Here is a 27,414-nt window from a genome sequence, read left to right as displayed (position 1 = left end):
TTCGCGAAATCGATAGAATGGTTTGGTTTCGCGGTCGCAACGGTCTACGGACGATCTACGCGATCGATGGGATCGACGCGAACGAAGCTAACTTGGCGCCATTGCGGCCCGCCGCGGATCGATCGCCCGCATCGATCGCATCGCTCGACTTTGTTCTCGCCTTTCACGCTTTCCCGATTTTTCAATTTGCATTCGTTCGTTGCTCCGCAGGATCCTGTACACACGCGTCACTCGCAGACCCGCGTTACATTTACATTTAAAACGTTCGCATAAAACCGCCGTAAAACTCTGTCTCTGCCGTAGCTACGCGACGCACGCAATTTTCATTCGGCAATCCGTCTGTGGTCTTTGGTTTCTACAAAAAATATATATAATATCCTTAACAGTAGCGATCGTTACGTCGATTCCTGATTTAAAAATCTCAATAAACTTATCGACTATACCTAATATGTATACTATACGTCGCTCGATGGTTCGTGAGGCGTGTGAGGATGATGGGAGGTGGACGGGGGTAGGGTGAGATTCGACGTGCTCGTTAGGAGAAAGAACGTGTCGTTCGTGGGAGTTGACGCTGTATGTTTACACGGGTATATGTATATATTTTTCCATTTTATATATATGTACACGTTCTAACGGCGTCGGTAACAAACGCGTCCAACTGCATTCCCGTGGATTCGCGATTTGATTTCGCGGGATAAGCGCGAGGAATGCACGGGCACGTTCCGTTCAGGAAGAACCGATCGCGGGCATCATGTAGAAATTATGCTAACTGAGGATCGTTAAATTAAACTACCTACGGTTACGCGCGCTCTACGGCGTCCCGACACCGTCGGTAAGAGCCGCGATAAAACCTGCAATCCCGACCGCGCGTTTCCAAGGAGTTGACCTCCGAGCTTGCTGGACCAGACACTCGTCGTGTCGTTACCGTTCGTTTAAAATTGTTAAGAAAAATGATCGGTTATTGGCAAGATTCGCGTCGTTTACGGATATTACTTGCCACCGACGATTTCTAACCGCTGTTTCCGATAACGCATCGATGCTCGATCGTTTTGCTTTGCCGATCGAATCGTTTAACATCCTTTAAATCGAATAAAACTTCCAAGTCTATTTCTCTCTCGGGATTATCGCGCGGATCGATGCGAATGTTCCACGGTCGACGCGTCGTGGGTTAGCGATCGTCGAATTCGGTATCGCAAACGTCGTGTGGCGCGTCAACGCGACCGGTGTCTGGTCAGTTATCGCGCTTTACAACGGGAATTAGCCATGCTTCTCGCCGTATCGTATTCCGCGATTGATCGTTCTCGTCGATTCGACTCATCAAAGAGATCATTGCTTAATTTCAGCGTGGTTTTTTCGTGATATGGCGTCTATCGTCGTTGGTTGCTTCTCCCACTCCGTGAAGACACTCCGTTCGGAGTTAATCTTCCGAACCATCGATCGATCAGGCCAGATAAAGATCCGTCGGCGTGGACGCGTGATCCGGTTTAGTGCACGCGCTTCCGGTCGGCGAAGCCGCGCTCGCGCCGCTACTTGCCCTGGTAGCTGCCAATGGCGATCGACTGGCCACGTCCGTACTGTTTTCTGGCCCTCCGTTGTTACATCCGCCGCCCTGCTGCGAATTGTTGTGGGAAGACGCCAACGGGTCACCGTTACAATAGTAGTACGTCGAGTCTGTGAAACGAGATTAAACTTCTTTATTTTCAGGCTGCATCGTCGCACGCCATTACGCGTATCAAGCTACGAGACGCTTAGGTACTTTTTGGTTAAATCTTCATTCCGACAGACATCGAGTTGCCGACTTTATTTCACGTCGTATACTTTGCGGTGGGTACAAGATACGCAGCGAATTCGAACAGAATCATTATTATTTGTTGTCAAGATTGTGGGTTTGGTAAAGGGAACTTTCAGAATTCTCTTTTGATCGAAGAAATATTCGCTGGCCATGCTCGGACACGGAATCGATAAAAAATACTCGATTCTCTCTGTATCTCGAGTTCGTTGCATTCGTTGTACCCACTATACGCGAGATTGTTTTCAATAGTTCGCGGCAACGACATTTTCGCGTTACTTTCAATTTTGCGCGTCCGGGCTATTTTTGGATCGTCGATGATAGTACGTTCGCGGCTCGTTGCGAAATAACGTTCTAGAAAGGGGAAAAGTTAAACTCGCGGCTGCAAAACTTCGGTTGTACTGGTTGTCGAATACAGACACTCCGTTACGTCATGTGCTGCAAGCAACGTATCGCGTGTCGGATAAAAAATTGTTTATTATTCCGTTGATTCTTATGCGCCGGACGCATTTCAGTCGGAGGTAGTATCGCGATCTATGAAGTACGCTGCAATCGTCCATTATGAAAGCCGAGCATCGGCTCGTGGCTACTTTAAAACCGGGACACCCTTCCCCCCCCGTCGCCGGTCCACGGATTCCGGCGAGCTTTTTGCGAGGTTCGATCTTATCCGCGATATCTCGAATCGTAATGAAACAGTCGGCGGGTTTCTTCGCTTTTAGAAAGTCCGATTCCATCGTGTTGGAGTTGTTTTTTATTCCCCCGTGGTTCGGGTACGTCGATCAGTTCCTACGAGCTCGTACTCTATCGACGAGTTAACGTTTGACGTTTCGTTGATCCTAACCTAATCGGCACTCATACTCACTGTTTACTTACTGAGCAACCCGCTTGTCGCTGCTCCATAACCATAGCCGCTGTACGGTGCGCTCGAGTATTGAGAATATGCCGCGCTGTACGCGTAGTCACCACCACCTAAACAAATATTCATCGAGATCTGGTTAGATTGTGATTTCTGGCGGTGTTTCGTAGGAATAAAAAGCTTCGTTCGAACTGCGTGAACGGTGAATCGAGGAGAAAAAAAACCGTATCGTGCGAACGGGTTGTCACGGACCTCGATGTGGATCGATATTCTTCGATTGAAATTTGAAAGAAGAAAAGTATCGAAGGAGCAAGTAACGGATTGTTGTCTGCGCGACTGGTTGCGAAGCTGGTAAGCCAGAGCAGCCCTACAGGGCCCTGACTTACCCTCTGCGTGATCGAAGATCCCGCAGAGGGTAGGGTAACGGGGGTGTGTTTATCTTGGGTAAAGGAACAGCCAGGCTGCCCGTTGATACTCACCGGTGGCGTAGTGTCCGAAACTGGGAAGCATCGTCGAGTACGGCGGTATCGCAGAGGCTACCTGGGGTTGAGAAACTGGCGGCTGCAAGACCGTCAGTCCGGGATCCCCTCCGGGGGTGTTGGGGGCCGCGGGGGTTGCGTTTGTCTCGTTCTGCAACGAAATCGGGGGACTTTGCTCGCCCCCACCGGCCCCCACCCCCACGTACGATACTGCGACGGTACTGCTCTCTGCTATGGCCATGCACAACACAACACGACATTCGAGTCAAGCACTAGCTAACGATCAGCGCCTTACGTCTAAAGCTTAAATAAATTCTCTTTGGGACTATGGACGTCGGGACGATGATCGTGTATGGAATTGGTCGTCGTCATTTACTCTCGATAAAATCCGAATTATCAAGGAAACTCGGTTACATTTATGCAGCGCGTTAGGAATGTTCATGAATTACTAGCAATCTGTAAATAGAACCGAGACTCGAACACGTTTCGGAACTGTTCGAACCCCTTAACGCTAAAACAGAAATTTGTTTTTCCTTTGGGTATCTTTAAACATTTCGATTAACTTCTTTCCGATGCTCGCGTTATTATACGTGGTCGGTAAGGGATCAAGGAATTCCGAAACGACAGTGTGCGGTGAAAAATAACGTTAATGAAAATTAATCGTCCGATATTCGATGCGCGATACGAGACCATAGTCTCTAGCAGTTATTATCAGTACTTGGGATTCGTTTCGGGTCGGATGACCCGATGATCGATCGGCGATGGTGGGTTCGAGGAATCGGATGGTCTGTCGCGATGATTGGCGTTTAAAAATATAAATTGTACGGCGCGTGTGACCGTAAGAAAACTAAAGAGGTGGCGAACTCACCGGTGGTGTGGTAAGGAGACATGTTAGCCCCGTCCAATGTTTGGCTCAATTTTAGTTCTTGCATCGTCAGTGGTGCGAGCGGCGTCAAAGTACCACCTGCTATTAAGGGATCCCCATGTTTCCGTTATTGCGATTTTTGTATCGTCGGCTGGCGATCAAGGCGGAACGTTGAACGACTCGCGAATAGTATTCACCAAGTTCTATTCGAGTTTCGACGTAAATTTGCTTTCGATAATCGAGCAACTCGCGTGTCTTTACGATCCGAGGAATCCCTCCAAGAACGTCTCTCGTTTCTTTAATCGTCGACGAAAGATTGGCGAGAACATCTTTCGCGAACTCGATCGAGAGTCTCTCTCCATCGAGACGCTCGTCCTCGTATATATTAACGGCGAACCAGCTAACCGTGGAATCGACTTGGCCCGATCGCGTCGTCCTTCAAAAATTCTTCGATCTCGGGCCGAAGATCCCCGATTGAATTTCATGAGATGAAGCGACCGTTACACGCCTCGCTTCGTCCATTCCGAAAAGCACCGAACGAAAAAGAACTCGCGCCGCGGCGCGGCGTGACGTGACCGAGTTGCCTCGCAACACGTGCCCGCCCGGAGAAAGTTCTCCGCGTGTGTGTTGCTCGTGTATCCGTGTACGATAGTACGCGCTTATCGATGGTTACTTTGCCGATACAGTTTCCAGCAATACGTTCCGCCGTTGATCGGTCGCCGTTAAACGGCGCAAGGAAGATAGAAACGAAAAGGGAACGAGTAAGTGTGAACGATTAACGAAAGAGCGATCGAGAGCACGCTAGGCTAGACTCGATGGAACAGGGGCAACCAGTTAGAGATTAAAGAAAGAAGAAGAAAATAAAGAGACCGGACAGGATTTCCTATCACCAGCCTACGCAGGAGTTTGCAGGTGTCGTAAGCGAAAGTGGTTCGTGTAAAGGAAAAAGACGAGGTGGCTAAGGTGGGAGAGATCGAGGTAAGAAAGTTCCACCCCTAAGCTGAGAAGACCGAGAGAGACCACCGAGTGGAGCGTTCCGCCACCTCTTCTGGCACCGTAGCCGCTGCTCAACACAGCTCATGCATTATTAAAGCCATGTATTTAGCCGATATGGGTATGCAAAGCAAGACGTAAGCCGCAATAATAAGCGTACAGGGAAGAGGGTAGGACAACGAACAGGAGGAGAAGAGGCGGAGAGAAGGAATCGTAGAATGGAGAAGCAGCGCGTGGAACGTCCAAGGACGGAGAGGAGGGTGGTGTTTGGTAGGTCGAGGCAAAGGGGACGCAATATTATATACAAGAGGTTGTGGTGCACACACTGTCCGGGATTTTGTGCGAAGGAGGGTTGACGGAAAGGAGGGTGCACAAGGGTGAAAAGAGAGAGAACGAGCCGCTCACCTATGGTGCCCCCTATGGGCGGGGTGTAGAGATGGGGCGTTTGCGCCTGCGTCATCGTGCTGATGGTGCCCAGGGAGTCGTAGAGCTCGGCAGAGGTGGCAATAGCGTTCCCGGGGAATCCTCCGTGTTCGTAGTAACCTCCGCCGCCGCCACCTCCACCGCCACCTCCGCCACCGCCGCCGCCACCGCCTCCGCCGTTTCCAGCGCCGTTCGTGCCACCGGTCGCACCGCCACCGCCGCCGCCGCCGCCGCCACCACCACCGCCGCCGCCTCCGCCACCGAGCTCGCTCAGGAGCTTGTGTTCGTCCTTGATGCTCCATTTACTCGACCACAGCTGCAACAGAAACCGGATGCTCGAGGCAAAGTTCGAGTGCCGGGAGAACGGGCTACTTGTTCACGACGAACGGTTAACATTGACTTAGGTGTTGACCCGGCCCGGCACCCTACTAACGTTCCTCGTTGTTCTTTCGCTTAAAACCCAATCATAGCTTGATTATAGATTCGCGGAGAGTTTCATAATAGCCGATAACGTCGGAACCAAATGTTTGGAACAATACTTTGGAAGAAATGTCCTAACGATTCATCGTAAACTTATCGAGAAAGTAGAATTTTCTAGTAATGCTGTACCGTTTAAACGATCATCGAGATTGCGTTTGGTGTAACGAATACGATACGCGCATATACGTATCTCCAACGCATAGTACGCGCAAGTTACTATCGTCGAATACGTACGTTCGAGTATAGTTGGTCGCCGTTGTAGTTGCTTCTCTGTCTCTTCAAGTCATCCTCGGGATGATCGTTGAGGTCACGATTGTCGTCTGGAATCAAAGAATCGAACGTATTTAAATACAATAACGCGACGGATAATGAAAACCTCGACTCGTATTCGTTTGTCGCGTGTCGCGTGGTACCGCGGGATAATCGGCGACACGGTGCGATGGGAAAGGAACGGGTTCGGGGTGCGATCGTGGCTATCTACGTCAGGGAACATACGCGGACGGCCTATGGCCGCGTATTAACCCACGAATCAAGACACAAATTAAACGTGGCCGCGCGAAACTAAATTGAATCTGTCGGACGGGTTGAACGCGGCTCGCGCATAGACGGTGTATGGCATTGATAGATAGAGAAACAATTTCGATTCCATTATACGTCTTTATTATCTCCCGGCCATCCCAGCGGTTTAATATAGAAACAAGCACGTGGGACGAGTGTCGGTACATCGGCGGGGGGACGGTCACCGCTATACCCTTTTAGTGGCCGCCGCGGCGGGTCGCGGTGCGGGGACGGCCAACGGGGAAGGATGAAACTGACCAACGTTTCCAGCCAGGAGAACGGGAGGGGGTGTGGGGGTGGGAAACGAACGAACCCGTGGTAGGGGTAGGTGGTCCAACGTTCGGGTATCTCGAATAATTAAATGACCATCCGAGGGTAGATGGGTGGAGTACCTAGCATAGGGCTCGTTAAACCTCCCTGTCAAGTTGTGATTGTCCGGCTGGCCGGCTGGCCGGTTGGCCGGCCGACGGTCCCGACCATTCGACCGGCAGGGTTTGTTCCTGGACCGCTATAAAACCCCCGTTCAAACACGCCGCACACCGAGCACCCTGGGCTTCCATGAACTTGCTTGAATTTTACGATTCGATCGGCCGAGTTAATCGTGTGCTCTCTGGTATCTACCTACCGGGGCGCTGGTTTTCGCGTAACGTTTCCACCATAGATTTCATTAGAGTTTAGGACGCGACCGTTCGTTTAATAGGTAAGAACTCGAATCGAAAACGTAGCATGGGGAGAACGATCCTGTAATTCGACACGGAACATCGACAGGGTTATCCGTACATTGTGATTTCTCTTTGTCGTTTCTATATTTTTAAAGTACCATTGGGGAATTTCTAGCGATAGTTTGTCGGGTACAGCGTTCGTCGTTCAAAAATACAGAAGGGAATCTTAAATTTCCGAATCAGGCAATCTTCTTCCGGGGGGCGAGTTTGTACAACCATTTCATCGTGGATGCGCGTTATCTAGCAACCTAATGCAAATTCTTGTAGGTCCTGCGAAATTACGGTCGCTGGTCCTCGACAGATTTGACAGTGGCTGTGAGTTATGGCGGAAGGAAGGTCAGCGTTTCTCCCCCTATCCCCCTCCAGCCCGAAAAGAGCAGTAAATCGAATAATTCGATTGATGCACGAAAGGGCAAAACGTCCGCGTGCGCGCGCGAGCGACCGAGCATTCGCGTTATTCGAAAGCAATTGAGTCAATGTTAAGCAATACAATACACGGGTAATAATGGACTCTGGGGTGAATCTGGTCCCGGTGTGTCCCCTACGTCCGCGAATATAGGGTGGAACACGCCGGCCTTTTGGATTCCGCATGGGGCAGAAGCGCGCAGATGTAACGCGACAACAAACAGCCCCGATATAGATTGCAATGCTTCCCTCGAGAGGTTCGAGAGTAAATTCGTAACAAGCCCCGGGGATTCTTCGATTCCGGGATGTCTTAGCTCTTGTCCAAGGCACATAAATAACGTCGCCGATACACGCTCGGAGATTTGAGAATTTTTCCTTTCTGCAAATACATTTCGTACAACGCGACGGATCGTCAAAGATCTAGCTGGTGAAAGAGTCGACTTAACGACACCATCTCTTAATTTTTATTCTAATCGAACAACGTTCTTATCCATCAATATTTATTACCACGATCGCGATCTATGATGTCCATGGACAGAGCTACGCACCCATTTGCTGCGTACGGAGTAAAAAAAAAGAAGGAATAAAATAAAAATTTGTGGTCTCTCCGAGTAGGAGTGCTCGCTCGAGAAAAACCGAATAGCTACGTATGGTTTTTTCGTGAAATTTCTCCTCTCGCCGCAGACCGCGCTCGCGCGACAAGTTATCGGCTCGCTCGTTAAAATTCCAGCCAGTTAAAAGGTGTGCGCGGATACATCGATGATCTCCCAGGAGGACAGGGAGACTAATGTGTCGTTGGGTCGAGATAGGAACCGCTGTGGTCTGTGAAGTTTATAATCTAATACGCGTACCCTCCGCGGCCGCAAAACGCTGAGTGCTCTCGCCGCGGATGCGGCCACTTTTGCGACCGCATATCGCTGCTCTCATAATCCGATTATATCGAATTACTCGGTGTACCATCGGCATCGAACCGCTCGCCGCGCGAGTACATACGAATCGATACACTGCTCGACGCGAAACGCATCCACGAGCCTTTGATCGAGGCGCGCGCGCCTCTTCCTCCGAACAATTCCTCTACGCGGATCGAAAGATCCCCGGTGTGCTTCTTTCTCCGTTTATTTTATTTTTCGTAATATACTAGTCCTGAAAGGATCACGGGGCCCCTTTTTAACAGCCTGTATACGAAATCTATCCGTTATCGAGGCGAATTTAGTCGCGAATCAACGGAACGGGGCGCAATTGTTAGTTACGGATCGAGGAATCAACGGCGCGGAATAAAAGCGTAACGCGAAACGCGAAACGCGTTGCGCGATTCGTTTCGGATCGAAACGAGTTGTTCGTTCGCGGTTCGTTCGCACCTCGAAAAATTAACAGCGAATCGTTTCGAGTTTGGCGTGGGCTTTCAAAGTGTAACTCGGAGGTTTCGCTCCTGGCCGGAGCAACGTCGGTCGGTCACGTGCACGCGACACGTGTCGTGAATATTTCGGGACGCGTTATTCACGCAATGACAGCAGAATGAATCGCAGCACGTGCTGCTCGACATTTGACCGATAACCTTGCCGCGCGTGTAGCTAATCTTGGTCGGATCGTAACGAGAGGAGGACACGAAATCGCTCGATTGCTGGCAAACAAAATCATCGGCTCGAATCGGATCGGGAAATGTTTACTCCTCGTTGCGAAATAATCGCCGAGAAGGTAAAGATAACCCGATCCGTATAGTTTTCGAACAACGGTGCCGTTCGTAAACTGATATTTTGCCGCGGGATAGATAATAACGGACCCCGTCCCTTTTCTTTCGCGTTAAATAGAACGAGCGAATTTCGAGTTTCGTGGAGACAGGGACAAGATAATCAGCGGCACCGTCGCGCGTTGCTTTTCGCGAAATCGTTAAACTTCTCCATTGTTCTTGAATCCTCTCTCGCGAATCAGCGAAACTCGTGCCGATTTACTCGGCTGTGACGTCGATCTAACAAGTGATATCTTGTTTCTTGCTTCACCTTATGTAACGCCGTCGACTATCGTAAGTGAAACGTAGCCGCGATGCCTTCCGATCCTTCGAGACGCGTTTACACAAGTACCCGGATCATTTTTTCATCGGTCGCGTCCGTTTTCGCGCGGCGAGTTCCCGATCGAGAGAGAGAGAGAAAGAGAGAGAGAGTCATCGTGGACGATTCGAGCCGCGGCGTGCCGCGGCGGCAAAGTTATCGTTGGGTCGAGAGATCATCGACACGAAGAATTCAATGACTCACCGTCGTCGCTACGTTTTCTCTTGATGCTGTTGCCGTTGGGATCCTGATGGTGCGCCGGGATTCCCAAGATGCCGCTGATGCTGTAAGCGTTGGGAGCGGTCGCGGCGGGGTGACCCGCTGCCGTAGCAGGTGCATGGGCTATCACCGACACGGAACCACCTGATCCTGGCTGACCTTGTTGCTGACCTTGCTGCTGCTGCGCCTGCTGTTGCTGATGCGCGTGTTTCGCCTTCTCCGCCGCTTTGTTCCTCACGATTCTGCAGACAATAGATCCCGGTGTATACAGTTACCGTGCCCCATTTAAAAAACACGCCCACGGTTTACAACCTATCGGCTACCTAACAACAAACACTCTTTTCAATTTTTTCCACTTTCACAGCGTCGTTTAAACTAGACTTTGGTAGATCCTAACGCGAGTGTTTGATGCGCGTTACGAGTCGGTGAATCACCTCCGAATTTCGATTTTTTCCAGCGATAACTAGATATTTCTAGACACCGATTTCCCTAGTCACGGCGCGATCGGATGATTAATTACGATTACGCGGGTCAGTTCGCGCACACTCATTCCCCCCGTGTCCGCTGCCACGCATCTAATGCGTTCCGTGGCGTCCAACATTCCTATGAGTAGCGATGGGGTGTCTTAAAACAGACAATATTAAGACAAGTTTTTATAGAAAATTTATATATAGTCCCTGTTTTCAAGACTCGCGACTTTTAAGACTTTCGAAGGTGAGTTTCGAGCAGTCCGTCGCTACCCGCCGCTCAGGAACGCGAGTCGTTCGCCATTGTTCCGGCCAGAGCCGACCGAGTGCCTCCACCTTCGATACGAAATAGCTACGTGACTCTGCGGAACAGTCGCGTATCATAATCGCATCGAACAGAGTCTAAAGACATCGAACGGCTGTAACGAACGTTTCTTTCTTCTCTTTCTCGTCGCGTCGCCTATAAGTCGCCATCCAGCCGCGTACCGACTACTTATTATCCATGATATATTGTGCGTGCGGTTTTAATGGTCAGTGAGTCCGACGTCGGCATCAATTATTCCGAAGAATATTCACGGTGGCATTGTTAATTTCGACGCGTACTACTATCGAGCTTTGCGGAACAAGTCGGTGCCAAGGCGCCGATGACCAACGGTTACGCCTTTACGGTCTTAACCGAGCTCGTAGATCGGAAGTTCGGCTAGCAACTCGCGTTTAGGGCAGTGGAACCATCGCGACGATTCGTCGAAGAAGGGACCGGAATTCTCACGCGCGCCGAATTTCCTCCGGGCTGGTAAAAAACAAGCCGGTCAACTTGTACACTCCCGTATCGAATTAGAATCACGCGCAACAATTTCATTATTCCAACTACCATTCTGAACCGATTTAAACGCAAAGTTTCGATAAGCAACCCAGTGACTCCCGTCGGCAAATTCCGAATTGTTTATTCCGGTGTCGATACCGTTCTCGTTTCTCTTAATCGCTCGTAATGTTTTCGCTCGTAAGTAATAGGTCATCGGTGGTTTTGTATCGAGACGAGCCGACGCGCAACGGATCGACGTCGAGTCCTCCGTTTCTGTCCTGGATGTGTTTGCGGGCTAGGTAATCGTGGGGGTGCGAGCTACGGCGATCAATCAGATGACACCTGTTGCCCAATCTCCCTGGTTCGTTCGCCACCTTCGCCAATTCGCAACAATTAGCAACGATCCTTATCAGGGTTAGACTTTGGGGTGGTTGAATACCGACGATCCTAAATCGTTCAGTGGCGGAGTAGTAACAGTGTCCTAACGAAACACGCATCAACCCTCTCAAGATACATCGACTCGTGATTTAAACAGTTTTCTTTTAATCCCCAACGACTATAATAGTTATTTCGAATAGGTGACCAATTCGTCTATCGTAACGGGGTTAATTGATCCGTAAGCGAAGCTCAGGCTGGAGAATCGACCCTTCGGGCTCGATTTACGCGAAGGGTGGTCGATGTAGCTTGGGCGAAAACCGAGATTCGCGCGGCGAACGATGGAAATCGAACGCGTGGCTTCCGCGAAACGCGGTAAAACGTGACGGCCTCAGCCGCTGCATAACGAGCGCGATCGACGATCTAATAAGTGCAACGACGCCAGAAGAGAGTGCTCGTACAACAGGTGCAGATTTTATCGGCGTACAGATGGTGCGAACCGTTGCCACACGGCACGTTTCGAGAGCCGAATAAACGGTAGCTTTTCATTTAAACTCGTCGGCCGAGCGCCGTTTCTGTCTTCTAATTAGCATCGCGTTCGATGTGCTTGTTCGTTATCGATGCATTTATAAGTATTAACGACCGTTAGCGATTCGGCGCAACACGTTGCATGATTTATGTAACTCTGCCGTGGCGAAATTTATACTGGACGCAGTCTATTTAACTCTTTCTTGGAGCGCATTTGACGACCTATCGATGGAACGATGCGGCTTTCGAAGGCCGCTATCGATTCCTCCGAAAACAAAAAATATCGTTTGAGATGGCGGGGAGACCTTTATGGGGCAGAGGTTGGCGAGAAATTCGAGAACCGAACAAACCCCTAGCATTTTGCTGCCAGCATAAATGCTTCTCCCTTCTTCTACGATTCTTCGTCCTTTTACCTATTTTTTTCCTCTCAAAAATAGCGACAGACTTTGTTAAAACTTTGTATTTCGGTCCTTGTTAAGGAGAAGCATTCTATTTTTTAACCACTCGAATTCGAACGTTACGTGTTCGCGTATTCCCTCGTCGAATTCCAGCAACGCTTTTAGGTCTTTATTGTGGCTTCGAAACTCTGCTGTCAAACGGAAAGAGGGTGAAACTGTCGCTGCTGGAAAATCACATGGTGGTTTCCATTCACGAGGGGGGATGGACGTACGGAATCTCGCCAATCCTTCGCGGGAGTAGAAAAGGAGGAATTTCTCTGTCCCTCCGTGGACAGAGAAATCTCTGTTTCTCTGTTCGTCGCTCGGCAAACTTCCTTCAGGTTCTCCGTTGCTCTGACGGACACGACGCCTCGAAGAAACCAGAGGTGGCGCCTGGAGGAAGGCTGAGCAGAATTATGAGGGTAGAGCGTGTCGAGGGTGCCACGTGGGAAGAAGCTATGCCTCCCACGGCGCCATCGGATCGCTCCCCAACGGCCACTCCTGAACTAAACTGCTCTACTATCTACCCTGAAGTGCACCAGCCCCGCAACCCCTAAAACTCAACTTTCCTTGGCCTTTGTTTTAAGCGTACGAACACCGCGTGTCGATACCTTTAAAATAAGTGGCCACTTGACAGCTTCGAACATTCGAAAACGATTATTTTTAACGAATTACATATTTTTGGATCGGTGCTTCGACCGCGATCTTTCGTTCTTTCATTTTAGAATTGTAGCAAGTTCGTTTGCGACACGGTGTGGCGAGCATCGTGATTCCAAGAACAAAAAGTAAGAATATTCGAGATCGATAGCTTAAAATACTCCCTCGTCTCGTAGGTTCTCAGGAGCAACGTAAAGTCGGTACGCTACGCAGAGACGTTCCGAGAGTAGGAGCAGAATAGTTGGTACGGTGGCAGAGGATGAGTTCAGCTGTGCCACGGCTCTGGAACCACAAACTTTAATGTTGGCATTACTTTTATGCGCGACTTTATGCCAAGTATCCCATCAAATATATGACCCGCGGTCCTGTACGCTTCCCGAGGGGGCGAGCACCTCTGAACCGCCCCCAGCCCCACGCTCTTACACTCCACCAAGCCCCCGTTCCTACGAGCGGCTAAATTATTGCGAATAAAACTTTATACTCAAATTACCTCTACGCCAACTTTATCGCATTTCGCCGGTAGCGCCGCCACTTCTCTTGGCCTCCGCCACCCTCTGACAGGTTTCCCGTCGTCGACGGGGGTTGGTGACTGGGCGGGCTTCAATTTTCTGCCGTGGATCGAGGTTAATTTCTCCGGGTTTAATATCAGTCTTCTCCCTCCGACATCCAGAAAAGGTCTTTTTAATAACGATCGAGGCTAATCTGTTGTTTCGTTTTCGAGTGAAAATGTTGACCGGACAACTTCCGAAGGAATCGAGGGACGCGGCGAACAGTTTGCTTTATTACGGTTTCAAAGTTGCGTTAAATCGGTTAATCCGCGGTGCTAACACGGACTTTAAAGTTATTAGGCTCCATTATATCCAAGAGCGGATTGCGGGGGATTTCAGGTGACTTTTGAGGATTTAGCGGGCTTCTGGGCAGATGCTTGAACCGTGTAGCATCGGAACGGGGGTTCCCTTTTCTCTTTAACCCAAAGTCAAGGAAAGAGAAGCAAGATGGGAATGGGACTAGGGGAGGAGAGGAGAGAAAGAGGGTCGGAGCCGCGCGAGAGAGTCGCAGAACTATTCCGTCGAGCTGTAGACACAATACGGGACTCGGTCCACGGCCATTGTACGCCCTTCAGTGGCACACAATGGCTGGAAAAGGTGTATCCTGATATTCCACCACCTCTCGAGAGGCTGTAATATACCCCGGAGCGTGCTGTACTCGCCGCTTCTCGGTATACTACGGTGTGATTCTTGAACAAAAGCTACTCTCGAGGACGCGAGGTTTACCGTTTCTCTTGCCAGTCTTGTCTTTCCGCGTCGCTGTTAATTATTTTTCGCAACTTTTGCGTCACATCCACGAATTCATCCATTGGTCGACGATTCGGTTACCATTTTTCTAAAGTGTACTTTTTCATTTTGGAAAACGATGATCCTCGAATATGTAAACGGTAAGATTGCGCGGATAGTTTACGGCGAAGAAAGCAAATCGCTCGACGGATTTTTATTATTTGAAATAGTAGCTAGGCGGTGCTACGTATTTATTGTATTGGAAGGGAAAGGATGCCATACAAGTCCGCAAGGTTTAGCCTCTGCGTGGCCCGTGGGCCGTAGATAGCCAGGTATAGGTTGAATTAAAGCAGAGCTCCGCGGTACGACACCCCAGTACCGCATCCTAGTCATTTTGATGAAGTGTCCCCCTCTCGTACCAGGGGACGAGTATATTATTATATCCGGGGACGTAGTTCGCATTGTCAAACAGCAGCTGCCTGCTCCGTACACACAACTATATTAACTGCGACACCGTACAACCATCCACCGTCGCTAGGCCCCGACGTTCACGCTTATATCGCTCGTCGAGAACGTGTTTGTGTGTTTGTTTGCGATGCACGGAATACGGGCAACAAAAGGTGCTCCACCAACAATGATACCGGCGAGTCAACAGTCACGAGGATCCTCTAAGCACAATGTAACACACGATTTATAATATATCGTCTACGCCGACACCTCTCGCCCCTCGAATCGAGTCAAGAGTATACACTGTCTATCTACGAGCCATTATGCGTTTCGAAACTCCAAGATTTATGCTCCTACCGCGGAACCGATCCCCTCTAAATCGCGCAAACTCGTCGATCCTTCAACATTTATCCGGCGTGTATTTTCGGTAATTTGCATTGCTATGGAAATTTCGAGTTCCTCGAGTACAGTCGGTCTTCTCTTCTTTCTTAGGGAATTGTTAAAGTTTCTATTTCACGCGTGGCAAACGAATAATTCGTATCTCCATCGATTACTCGAATACGTATAAATTTCGAACTTTTGCATTTTGAAATGGCGCCGTTACGCGAAACCCCGGTGCCAGCACACGAGTCGCGGCAGCTGACGTCGCCATTTTGTGCCACGCTCGATTACTAGGCATATTACGTTAGCCATGCGCTGTACAATAACATTCGATTAAACTTCTCTGTGATTACTTCATTGCAGATCGCCGATTAATCTTGGAATATTCGACGGCTCATTAACTGTCGATCACCGGCGTTATCGAGCTATTAAATGGCTGTTTCCGCGAGTCATCGTACGCCGCGTAGAAATTCCATCTTTTCCTTGTTAATAATACACCGTCGCGGCGCGGCGTTGCGATAGTTTTCGCGTCGGTCATGGTACAACGACGTTGCATCGCGGTAAAATCTGTTCAGCGCCGTTTGGGCAATCGACTCGCAAATTCGATCGACGCTCGGTAGTACATTATGCGCTTTCACAAAATCATTATCATTTTTACCTCGAATTAATGCGATAAAATCAGTTTTATATGATAAATTGTACTCGAAAGGAACACGAATACGTACTATTGGTTTATTAAAGTTGGTTACAATCGTTCCGTTACAATATCGGTGACTAAATTAACGGCGTAGCGTTCCGGTGGATGAACTGTTTGGACATTGTACGATACGTAATGAAAGAATAGATCGAACAGATTGTAAGAAAACGTGTAAATCTTTTGTCGAGCAACGTAGACGCAGCTTTAGAGAATTTTCCTCGGACGTGGACGCGCGAGCGAACGTTTTATTTCCGGTAACGTGGAGAAAGATCGTTTTTAGAGGTTCGCGATCGAGCATCGATGTAGGATAATTTTGTCGATGCTGTGCCCGAGTAACTTTGCTATTCCAACTCTCGGCCAAGAACAAAAGGGGGCGAAGCATTATGGGCTGGCAGAGTAGGCGGCCATCCGGTTTCATTGCGGTTCCGTCTGTCCTCTGACGTTTCCACGGCAACCTGAATTGCGTATCTCGGCCGACATGGTCGTCCTCGTCCTCATCGTTATCTTCCCCGTCATTGTTGCGGTTGTCGTCGTCCTGTTTGTCGTCAGCATCGATGTTCAACCCCTGAAGTCTCCCTCCTTTCTCCCGGCGCCGGGGATACGGAGGATCTCGTAATTGTAACTTCATTTGAGGCTAATTTCGGCCGAGAGGGGGTATGATGAAACGCGGTAATAATTGCGTTATCCAGACAAAGGGCGGTTATGGATACGCGCCGCCGCCACCGCTACCGCCACCGCCACCGCCACCACCGCCGACGCTCCCAACGCGAGCGTCATCGCCGGATCCTCCGCCCAACCCCGAGGGTGCTCTCGGATAAGGTAGGAGGGGTCTGTCGGCTCTCTGTTGCTCGTTCTGCAAATATGGCTGCTTTAACGAAACTTCACCGCCACGGTGCACCATATTGTTTTCCTCCGGCCGCGTGTGCACCTTTTAACCACCACCGGAACACGGCCGTACTTTATTCTCGCTTTCGTCTCGGCGTGGCTGCATTTTATCATTTAGTCAGAGTCCGTTAATGTTTACGGTTTAGAATCGGAGTCTAACGCGTATGTTTTGATCGTTTAATGGTTCGATAGCGAGCTACCGTAAATATGTATTTGTAAAATCGGAAGAAATGTTGCGGGTGGACAGTGAGCACAATGAAATATATATGTATGTACCGCGATGGAGGAGAAGGGGCCAGAAGAAGGTGGTCTCTTCTCATTCTCGATGAACACGGAACGAATACCGATTGGTCCGCCACGGGGAGGAGATATTCCTCTCTTCTTCCCGTGGAGTCGATGGAATGGTAAATAAGACAGTCGGGTAGGCAGGCGTTATTTATGGGGTTGTAATTTAATAACCGAAAGATGAACAGGGAGAGATACCAGTGACGCCGAGCGGAAAGCCGAAAGTGGCATGAAAGTAGCAGCCATCCTATTGGCCACCCTTGTCTCTGCCGTCGCGGAGGAACCAGTCGGCCATATGGCTCGGCTGCTCCTGCGCCGCTCTCGGCACTTGGAGGTTCCGGGGGTGCGAAATGATATGGAAGTAATGGAGAGCAAAGCAGACCCCGTTGCGCCTCCACGGGAGATTGACCCGTACGATAGCAGCGAAAGTAGAGTGGCGCGTTGCTGTTCATCGGAGAGAGCGATGACAGATTGATACGATTCCATCGAGACCCGACGCGACAGATTTCCTACCAACTGTTGTTGCTTTGCTGGTCATTACGTCGAATTAAACTTACGGGGGAGGATACGATGAATCGCGGTGCGTCGCGACGCGTCCTATCTCGGACGACATCGAGGGCTACTAATTCTGGATCTTTACACCTTGGCGTGGAGCGATCAGGGGTTAGATTAACACGACGATAGAATGCCGTGAAACGATAGAGAAGAAAGTAATTTCAGTCGGACATAGAAATCTCGCGGGTGTAAGCCTTCGCGAGCGGAAACGACACAGGAAACGAAGGGAGTCGTCTTCCCTTAGCCCCGGTATCGACTCGATCGAAGCCGCAAGAAAGGGCGAACGCGAGGCACACGCGAGAGCGTAACGTCGGGGGTTGCGTCGAGGAAACGAGAAGAAGGAAGGAGGCTGTGAACCCGGCGTAAAGCCCTCGGGCGAACCTCGCTCCTTATCGATCTGCCCCTGAGACTTCTCCGACCAAGAAGGAACGACGAGGAGACCCGACGAGATTCGGGGAGGAACGGAAAGAGAAAGAGAGCCTGGAAGCAGAGAGTAGAGAGAGCGTAGCCTCTCGGCTGAGTTTGTGTACGTGCAAGATAGACCTCGACTGAGAGCCGGCTGGCTACTCGACCGTGACTCCGCACCTAAAGCCGAGCCTATCAATATTTCCTCCCGAAATCCGACGCGGTACCATCGGCAATTTACCTCTTTTCTTACGTTTCTTTCCTTTGATCTTTTTAACATCCATTTTGTTCTCAAACTCCTCCAACCCGAGCAAAACGAACGTCTCCGCCTTTGTCTTAGCTAATTGATTGTTCTTTTCGGGGAAGGAGAAACGTTTATCTCGCTCTGTTATTCCACTATTTTCGACCCATTTTCTACCGAACGTTAACCCCGTGACACACAAATAAAACACAATTCCATGCGACCAAAAAGTCCTATTTAATTTCGCTGAGATTTCGTAAGGCGCGGTTCGCGAGTATTCTTTTTATCTTTCATCCACCGAACCATCGGACGAATTCGATCAAAGACATCGAAGAGAATGGAGAGGAGAAAGGATTAGCTCGTTGTTGATTTACCAAACCAGAAATAATCGTTAAACAGTTAGCGTCCCATCTTACTCCGGTTTTTCGGCTGTTTTTCCGTTCTCCTCGATCCCGCTTCATACTCAGGATATATAACTGTTATTTTTCGCGAAAGCCACTCCATTATTTCGCTCTCCTCGTCCGCTTTTTCACCACGCCGATACATATACCGCCGCCTCGTTTCCTTTCTCTCCGCTTCTGTCTCTCGTTCGCAGACGGTTCTATTTCCAAGTACCTCGGCGAAGCGGGACAATACATTATATTAGCCGTATCATTATTTCTCCGTACGAAAGCTAGCCCGAAGGCTAGAAAAACCGAGACACGCTCATAATGGGAGAAATCCCGGCGTAGCCGCGGCCAGGCCACTGATATTCCCGGTTCCTGTTACCGCAGAGAAATCTCGCTCGATATCACGGGCGTCCTTTCGCGTTGCTTTTTCGGCCCTTTGAATCCTCGACGCGCTTTAACGCGGTGACTCACGGGCCATCCGTATGTTGGCGAATAATTTTTAAAAATTCCAAGTCGAAAAAAGAATCAACGATCGATACGACGCAATAAAGTGTAAAGGGTTTAGGAAATGTTCGAATGGAAATGAATTATCGAGGGCGCGTTGAAAGTTCTCTTTGTCCCCCGCGAAGCTGATGCGCAAACTTGGTCGATTATTCGAAACATCGTAATCCAGAAGCACACCGTCGATCCTCCCGCGATCAATCGGCGTGAACAATCACTTAAAGGGCGGTCACGTTTCCCGTGTAGTGGTTTCCAGGCAGCGGAGCATCGCGCGCGCACCTCTATCCATTGCTCGACGAGCGGAAATACGTTTACCTACACGTAGAGAGGGCGGAAGGTTGCGGGTTCGGTGTACGTGAGCGGACGAAGGCAGGTTGGATAGGTGCGCATGTAGATAGACCGAGGTAAGGTAGGTAAGTATCCGCGGGGTAAGTTTTTCCAGGCGATCTGTTCTCCGGATTCAGATCAATACCCGCCATCTGGGCCTTCGGTCGGGGGATACGGACAAGAAGGAAAAGGAGAAGGTGGTGGATGGAGAGACCGAGAGACCGAGAGACCAACGGTTGCAGAGAGGGAGACCGATCGGTGAGAGAAGCTGGAGGAGTCACTCGAGCAACAAGCCACCGCCCCGCACCCTCCGTTGCAATCCTAGACACATCGAAAACCTCGACCAGAAAGCAATTCCTGCACCTACGCTCGCTCACCTTTTACGCCACGCTACTTTATACTCTCGACCTCATCCTCGCGAAATCACGGAAATATGCCTGCGCACGAGTCGCCTATCATCGCCCTACGATTCATCCTTTAACTATTTCAAATCGAAACAGTTGACCGAGTAAAGCTCTCCATTGAAATGCTTTACACTTTCACAAGCTAACCGGAATCGAAACGAATGTAGAAAGATCGATCTAGGGCGAGAATGGCGAGTGAAAGACGCGTTTTAGAAAAATCCGCGGCTTCGATCAAAGATTTAAATCCACGCGGGCAACGGTTCCGCCGTCTAACGTGCACGGGCCAACTAATTTGCGTGCGTTTCCATTAACGTCCGTGGCCGACGGAAATCGCGTTAGTGGATTTCACTTGCAAGCAATTCGATCCGCATTACGCTCGATTACATTATCAGGCCTGTGGCCTGTAGGGAGCCACTCGAAAACGGGGAGGAACTATGAAGTAGGTGCGTACAGTGAATGTTGGATAAAAGCGGGAGATAAGGTCTTAAGTAGCGACTGATTAAATCTCGGGACATATGTGTGTCGATCAATGGTACCCCGGTGGTCTCTATCTTTCCCTTTCCTCTCGATTCTGTATCGCGATGGCTTTTCTGTTGCTCGAAAAGGGGATCCACTCGTTCAGTTTGTGTGGTGCTGATACGCTGTAATGCCGTCTCATGGGAGCACGCTCCCTGTTTCCTAGGGCATCCCTTTACCGTACATACTCGTGTTCTAGCCGTGCCGACTACCCTTCTCCCTCTCCGATTGCTTGATCTACCGGGCGACGTAAAAACACTTGAATTAATCGGCCCATTCCCGAAGGAACCTGCGAAAGGTCAATAGGATCGGGGCGACGCGACGCGACGCGACGTGCCGAGTGTTCACTTATCTCGATGCAGTTTTCGGGGGTGCGTTCGCGTGTCCCCGGCGCTAGATAACTAATCGGTCCCATTGGCGATCGCTGGAACCATATGCCACGAGCCCTTAATTTCTTCGCCCGTTCTGGACGATAGATTTCCTCGTTCCGTCCGATGTTGTCGATTAACGCGCCGAGGAAACCCAATGATTGATCGTCGTTATCGATTCTAACGCTTCCAAGGGTTCAACCTATACATACTTTCGATCTATCAACCATAATCTACATTCCGTGACACTTGATCCAACTCGATGGTATTTTTTTCGACGACGTTGTCTACCGTTATAGTTACCCCTTGACGCGTACAATTAATTCTTCTGAAATGTACGAACAACGGTGTACCCGCAGACCGATCTTTGGTCTTGTTTCGAATCGACAAACCGTGGTAATAAATAGTAATGAAAATGGTAACTCACCGATTGATGGAAGAGACGGATGGCACGTTGTCTTGAGAACAAATGCCTTCGGCGAGCAGTCTGTCTCTGATCTCCCAAGCAAACATTGTCGGATTGTCCCTCTTGTAGTTGGCGATCGCCTCGACTACCGGTGGTGTGGCTACTTTCGGCTTGGATCCACCTATAACGCCAGCCTTGAAGCTGCCCGTTTCGTAATACCTGCGAACACCAACGAACGAGCTGATAGATCGTTGCCATGATTCTATTACGATCTGCAGCTCGAGTTGTACACTGGGCGTATTATTTCTCGAATCGGTAGCTCTTGGGAAAACTACAGCCTCGATAGAACGATCAATCGAAAAACGACCAATTTTAATTCGAGCTGGTAAACTACTCGCTTCCATTAAAAAGCTAATTTAATCGAGTAAATTTATAGATTCGTGAATGCGTGCGTTCCAATATAAAGATAAAAATCTGCTAGAATTGCTCGTTTTCTCCTCGTTTGACGATCGTCTTCCGGTCACGGTGCTCTCAAAGACGCGATATCGGAGGATCTGCCGTACACAGATCCGTTTCTCTCTGATCGAACAGAGTCGAAAAGGTGGAGAGAACCGTGAACATGGGATAAAGAGAGACGGGAGCGATCGTTTTTCCCGCGGCGGGCGGCCAACGTCGGAATAACGAATCGCCGTCCAGCGGCGCGTCAACGACCGGCTGTTTTAAAACAAACGGCTTCTGCCCCCTGCTGTCGCCTCTCCTCCGCCCCCGGACCACTCAGTCCCTCTTTCTCGCTTCCGCTGTCTCTCAGCCTCCCACCAGTCCGCGTATATGCGCGCGATGGGCAATCGCGATTGGCCCGCCGTGAACGCGCCCTTTGTGCCTAATTAGTTAAATAATATCTTCGCTCGTGCTTAAATTCAATTACGGCAGAAAGCCCGCAATAATGGTCCGCTTGTGGGCCGCCTTGATGGATGTGGGTCCGCCGCCACCGCCGCCGGCGTCGACTCATACCCGCTGGATATCTCGCCAATTTTGTACGCGTTCAACGCCGTGACCGCCATGCTAGCGGATTTTAAATCGCTAACCCAAAATGGCCCAACGAAACGCATCGGTATTCTTCTCGTTTACCGATCTATCTCCGAACCATCCCCTAACATTGCTCTTGGACATTGGACAACCGTTACATATGTAGTCTTGGTTATAACGTACTTCCAACACTAGTATCGAACCAATGGTCTGTTTCGAAAAATTAAGACTTCTAACCGATTAATTTTTTATCAAAACAGGCTTAAGCAAACGCCTTCTTAATGAAGGGTTTTGAACTTTGATACAGAAAGCGAGACCACTAGCGAACAATGTTTTTTAAAAGTAACTTGTACGAGTAAGTGATAGTTGAACCCTTTAGCGATTCAAGATCAACGGACGACCGGTCGCCCATCATTGGATAGAGACACGGTTATCGGTAGACAGGTGTGGCTCTTAAAGCGTGAGAAGTTGATCGGAGCTTCTCGGTACAGGTTGTCTGGTGTCAATTCGACAAAGAGATCAGTGTTCCAGGAAAGACAAGCGTCGCCACGGTCGGTGGACAGGAAATGGTACGAAGAGAAAGCGGGCATAATCGGTATCATTTGGGGAAAGCTCGAAATTGATCTTGCACGCTAGAACTCGATTATCAGTGGTACCGTTTTAATCAGAATTCGTCATAGATCGGAGAATGGATAATCGAGATTTCTTCGTTTCGCGCGAGTTTATTCGGCGGAGTTTGCTGAAAGTGGCCGTCCAGTCGATACCTAGTACGGCATTAAATCTTGTTACGATTAGCGAACAATGCGCGTTGCTCGACAATATTCGACGATATTCCCTTCGAAAAGAAAAAAAGCACAATTGCCCGTGAACCTGCAGCTAAAAATATTGGAGGGTTCCCCCGAACGAGGTCGTGTCAACTCGTTTCGAAATTATTACGATTATATCTGGCGTAAAACCCCATTCCCGGCCCGCATGGCAATGCTCACCCGTTGATATTTCGCACCCTTTGTTCCCCCATGGTTCCACCGTGAAATGGTCATTACGCCGTTTTTAGAATTGACCCGATCACCGGGACCCCCGGTTCACCCTTGCCGCATTAATTTTGATTTTAAATCAAGTCGACGCTAAAGTTATCCGAAAGTGGAGCCGCTCTATTCGGAGAATCGTGTTACCGATAATTTATTCGCTTGTTTATTTAACGGATGAATACCCTTTGGAATATAATACAATAATTACAGCAGAGAGTGCGATAAGTATTAACGTACGATACGGTGGATATTAAACGGACAGTGTGCAAAGTGCTATATTAACGTTCATGTGCATTTATTTTAAAACCGATTTATAGTGGATAACCGATCGATAATCTGGATCGTGCCGTGCAGTTTCTACGCTGATACGGTCGATCGAGGTGTGAATCAAACGGGAAAGAAACCAAGTCGAACCATTCCCTTTCGCAATCGATTTCTTAATGACTTATTCAAAAACAACACCACGAATAAATTAAACTGCCCAAGATGGAGTAATCTTTTTACGAGGATACCTTTTTCTGGATATTGCGTGTCCTCGACCGCGTTGTTCGATTAAAATATAGCAACCGTGGCTGTGACGCGCGAAATCCTCGCTTCCTGACCCATATTTTTCCGGGCCCCGACGAACAAACACAAGATATACGACCAAGTATATCCCTAACCGCGTTGTATTCGATAGCTCAATGTTGAGATTGTATTCATCGCGTATGATCACGTAACACCGACGACCGTGGTTACGGGTATCGGGTAAACAATGCAATTTATAAACACATTTCGCTCGGTACGCGATCCCTCGATGACGTCACGAGTTGGAATTATTCCATACACGGTGTGTTCGTTTCGGGGAAATTCAATGGAAACACGCGTTGTCGAAGTTTAAGCGGAAGACGAACCTGTCGTCGATCGAAACGAACACTTTGTTTCTATTATCCGTACAGATGTAACTTTACGGCCCCCTGAAAAAGCGAAGCAGAGACGAAAACGGCCTTAAGTCGCGTCGACGAGACGCTGTTAACGCCGTAGGTTTACGCAGTCACGCGCCGCTGATACGTCGCGACGGCTCGCGTTGCTTCTTCGCGGAATCGCGGCGATTTCGACTCGCGCGTGTTTAAACGGAACGGAACGGAACGGAAGCGGCCGATTCCGACTAGAAGCTCGGGTTCGTAAAGTCGCGGCAGATAGCGGTGAAAAGTTTTCGCGACCCTTGGAGCGCGCCCCGCTCAACCGAAAAACCTTCTTTGGCTGTCTCGGCGAGGACAGAAAGGGCTTTTAAAGGTCCGTTCGAGGGAAACGCCGGGGAATAGCGTCTCCTTTGTGTCGGCGTCATTCCGTTCAGAGTCCGTGCACGTATGGATTTTTGTTCTTCTTCGGAGCTTGACGTTCCCTTTGGAAATTCGAGGATGGTCGATGGCTGGTCACGTCGATCGAACGAGGACTCGAAATCCACCTATGTCTCGTTAGCCATCACGAAACCGGTGATCAATAGCCATCCGATTCGGTTTCCTTTCTTATTAATCCAAAATTTCACTACGCTCAAGGCCCTCGTGCATTTAATTCCAAGGAGGAAGACTCAGATTCGGTTTGCGATCTCGGAAATAGTGGCAGGAGAATAGCGAGAGTCGCGACTCGAGTAACGTTAGAGTAGTAAATAAATCCATCGCGCCTATTATATGCGGGATATACGGCGAAAGAGCGGAGTGTATGACAATGATATTCGAGCACCGGGGACGTATGACATTCGGGCCATCAAAACGGCACGAGGCCACCCGTTACGTAACGCAGGGCGGAGGGTGGAAAAAACATGGAAACCGCATATCGTCGCACCCGCTGGCACTCCCCGCCGAGGGAGGAAGAAGGGTGGTTCCTTCCTTCCGGCGTCGCAATTTTGTCCTGGGGTTCGTTCGCCTCGTGGTCCTAACAGCGTCTTTAATTAAATCACTCCGACCAGGAATAGTCTCCTTTTTTGTCCAACCCTGTCTTCTCCGTCTGTTTTTCCCTCGGCCGGTCTTCTTTTCTTGCCGCTTGGGGGCCCTGATCCGAGCGGACTCGACCACTCCGCCGCGCGGAAATTACGGCTTTACGTTTGCCAACGCGAACTCGATCTCCAGTAAATCATTCGCGGTTTCGCCAATGAGCTACGTCCAGACCAACGCGAACAAACAACAGCGCGATCGTTCGAACACGTTCCACGATATTTACACAAGCATCGTTTGTTAATTCGATTAATTTTCTAACAGAAATACTGTTCCACAACAAACGATTCGCGCTCGTTCGCGATACTCGCTTTGCTCTGGACACGACTAAACGCGTTCCTATTCGAAGCTGAGCGAGCGCGTTTCTCAGAATTTGGAGACGATCCATGAGAACACGGCAGTAAAGTCCTCGCACGAAATCGAACAAATCGATCGGTAAAATCGTTGGAGCGCCAAACGAGGAAAGAAGAAAAAGCAAGGCTGTTACCGTCGAAGCAGGAGTCACCGCGGGGGCTGCGGTTGTAACGGATACGACGGGGACCTGGATGGCGCCGGAACGGTGTCGGTACTCACCTCGACAGTATCTTGGATACACAGCCGTGAGATACCCTGAGTTGTCTGGAAATGTCGCACGGTCGGACGCCGCTGTGCGCTAGCTCGACGATCCTCTGCCTGACTACATCCGGTAGGGGCCTTCCGTTCACGAAGACGCCGCCGAGCTGGTTAACTCCGCCGTGGCCTGGAAAATGGAAATCGATAGTGCATTAGTCGAGCGAACCCTTCTGCGACGACCGAGGGCGAATTTCCGCGAGCCAAAAGCCGATCCTGTACCGTGAAATCGCGACGCCGAACCGACCACGGCTCTGGACGCCGCGCCGTCGATCTCGACGCCTGACCCTACGACCTCCCTCACGCCGTCGCGAGCAACTTTCGAGTCCGTTGCTTAACCCTTAGCGTACCAAGTTGGAAACATCGACGGGCTCCCTCGATACCAGATTTACGGACATTGATTGCGCATATTTTTATTGTCGTTTAAATTTTAGTCATTTATGTCAGAGAAAAGATGCTGAAAATTTGAATCGTAAATAGAAAAATACACGGTTAATTAAAGAAACGTTCGGGTGCCCTTGTAGGTTCGTGTCTGGCGATCGTCTTCCGACATAGTGCATTTGCTAATAATGGACGCAACGTGTTCCGGATCATTCGATTTATCGCCGCGCAGGCATTGTTGTCTCATTTTCCTCGGCAGGCCGGCCTCCTGCTTCGCTCGCAACTCTATTTTCGCGCATTAAATCCGCCTAACTAGATAACTTCGATCTAATATCGTAATGGAGGGTCCTGGACCACGACATATGTCCCCGTGTTCGAGCCAGTGCACCAACGATTCGATGATCGTCGGTCTTTCTAACCCCTAACGCGAAGCGAACCCGGTCGCCTGCCGACGCGACGCGACGCGACGCTTCTCCTGACTTCTAACGGGCCACGCGATTCGCCCCCCTTCGACCCGTTTCTTTTCGCTTGATCGATCGACTTCTCTTCCACTCGGGCGGTACTGTTTATTAAGCTGACTGTAAACTTTTCAAAATATTTCATCTTCGTCCTCGTCGCGGAAAACGATAATTGAAAACCCAAATACAGAAAGGTGAAAACGTTGCTTTCAGCTATAACCGATTCGGTCGAAACCCGTATCGCTCCAACAGGCTGTAACTCCTTCGTTTCGCGTCTGTGTAGAAGCGACTCGTTCTACTAGAGAACTTAAATGCATACAAAACTCGCGTTCAAGGCGTTACTCCCCCGTAATTTTTGAGAAATTCTGCAATTTTAACAACCTCTTTTCTGCTAGATGTTACATTAAACGTTACCGTACATTTCAAGTACCTCGTTGCAGTTTTCCTTTGGAAAATTCTTTCCAATCGAGCAAACGATTCCCGTGTTTGGTCCCAGTGTACGCGAATACGTGTAAACAATCGAGGCTAATTATCTCGATGAGCCGGCTATTCCGATCGGAGGCGTCATCGTTGGATGGAACGGCGCGCGCGCCGCGACGCGTGAACGCCGATCCGTATTTTTTCTTCCGCAGTTACCGCGTGTATCGTATTGCGATCTCCGGGTAGCGCAGCAAGACAATGAGGGATCCGCGATCATTACCAGAAACGATACGCGCTTTCCGGTCGCAAATCAATTCGCTCTCGCGTTTATGGTCGCA

At 49.7% G+C, this 27,414-nt stretch overlaps 1 protein-coding gene across 1 annotated transcript in view; it reads right to left on the bottom strand.

The window, feature by feature from the left end:
• Nucleotides 1-1,310: 1,310 nt before the first annotated feature.
• The window catches only part of LOC122404646, a 90,839-nt gene continuing 64,735 nt past the window's right edge, over nucleotides 1,311-27,414 (bottom strand). Inside the window, exons 3-11 of the mRNA XM_043408806.1 lie at nucleotides 25,782-25,947; nucleotides 21,203-21,400; nucleotides 9,820-10,076; nucleotides 6,120-6,205; nucleotides 5,388-5,721; nucleotides 3,993-4,091; nucleotides 3,125-3,355; nucleotides 2,663-2,758; nucleotides 1,311-1,671 (exon numbers count right to left, since the gene is read on the bottom strand). Of these exons, the coding sequence (XP_043264741.1) occupies nucleotides 1,442-1,671; nucleotides 2,663-2,758; nucleotides 3,125-3,355; nucleotides 3,993-4,091; nucleotides 5,388-5,721; nucleotides 6,120-6,205; nucleotides 9,820-10,076; nucleotides 21,203-21,400; nucleotides 25,782-25,947 (1,697 nt within the window). The 3' untranslated portion in view covers nucleotides 1,311-1,441. The remainder of the gene's footprint in view (nucleotides 1,672-2,662; nucleotides 2,759-3,124; nucleotides 3,356-3,992; nucleotides 4,092-5,387; nucleotides 5,722-6,119; nucleotides 6,206-9,819; nucleotides 10,077-21,202; nucleotides 21,401-25,781; nucleotides 25,948-27,414) is intronic.

Source organism: Colletes gigas, unplaced genomic scaffold, assembly GCF_013123115.1.
Source record: "Colletes gigas isolate AHSC1104 unplaced genomic scaffold, ASM1312311v1 Colletes_gigas_Sc00001, whole genome shotgun sequence".
Lineage (NCBI taxonomy): Eukaryota > Metazoa > Arthropoda > Insecta > Hymenoptera > Colletidae > Colletes > Colletes gigas.
This window is presented reverse-complemented; position numbering and strand designations above follow the sequence as displayed.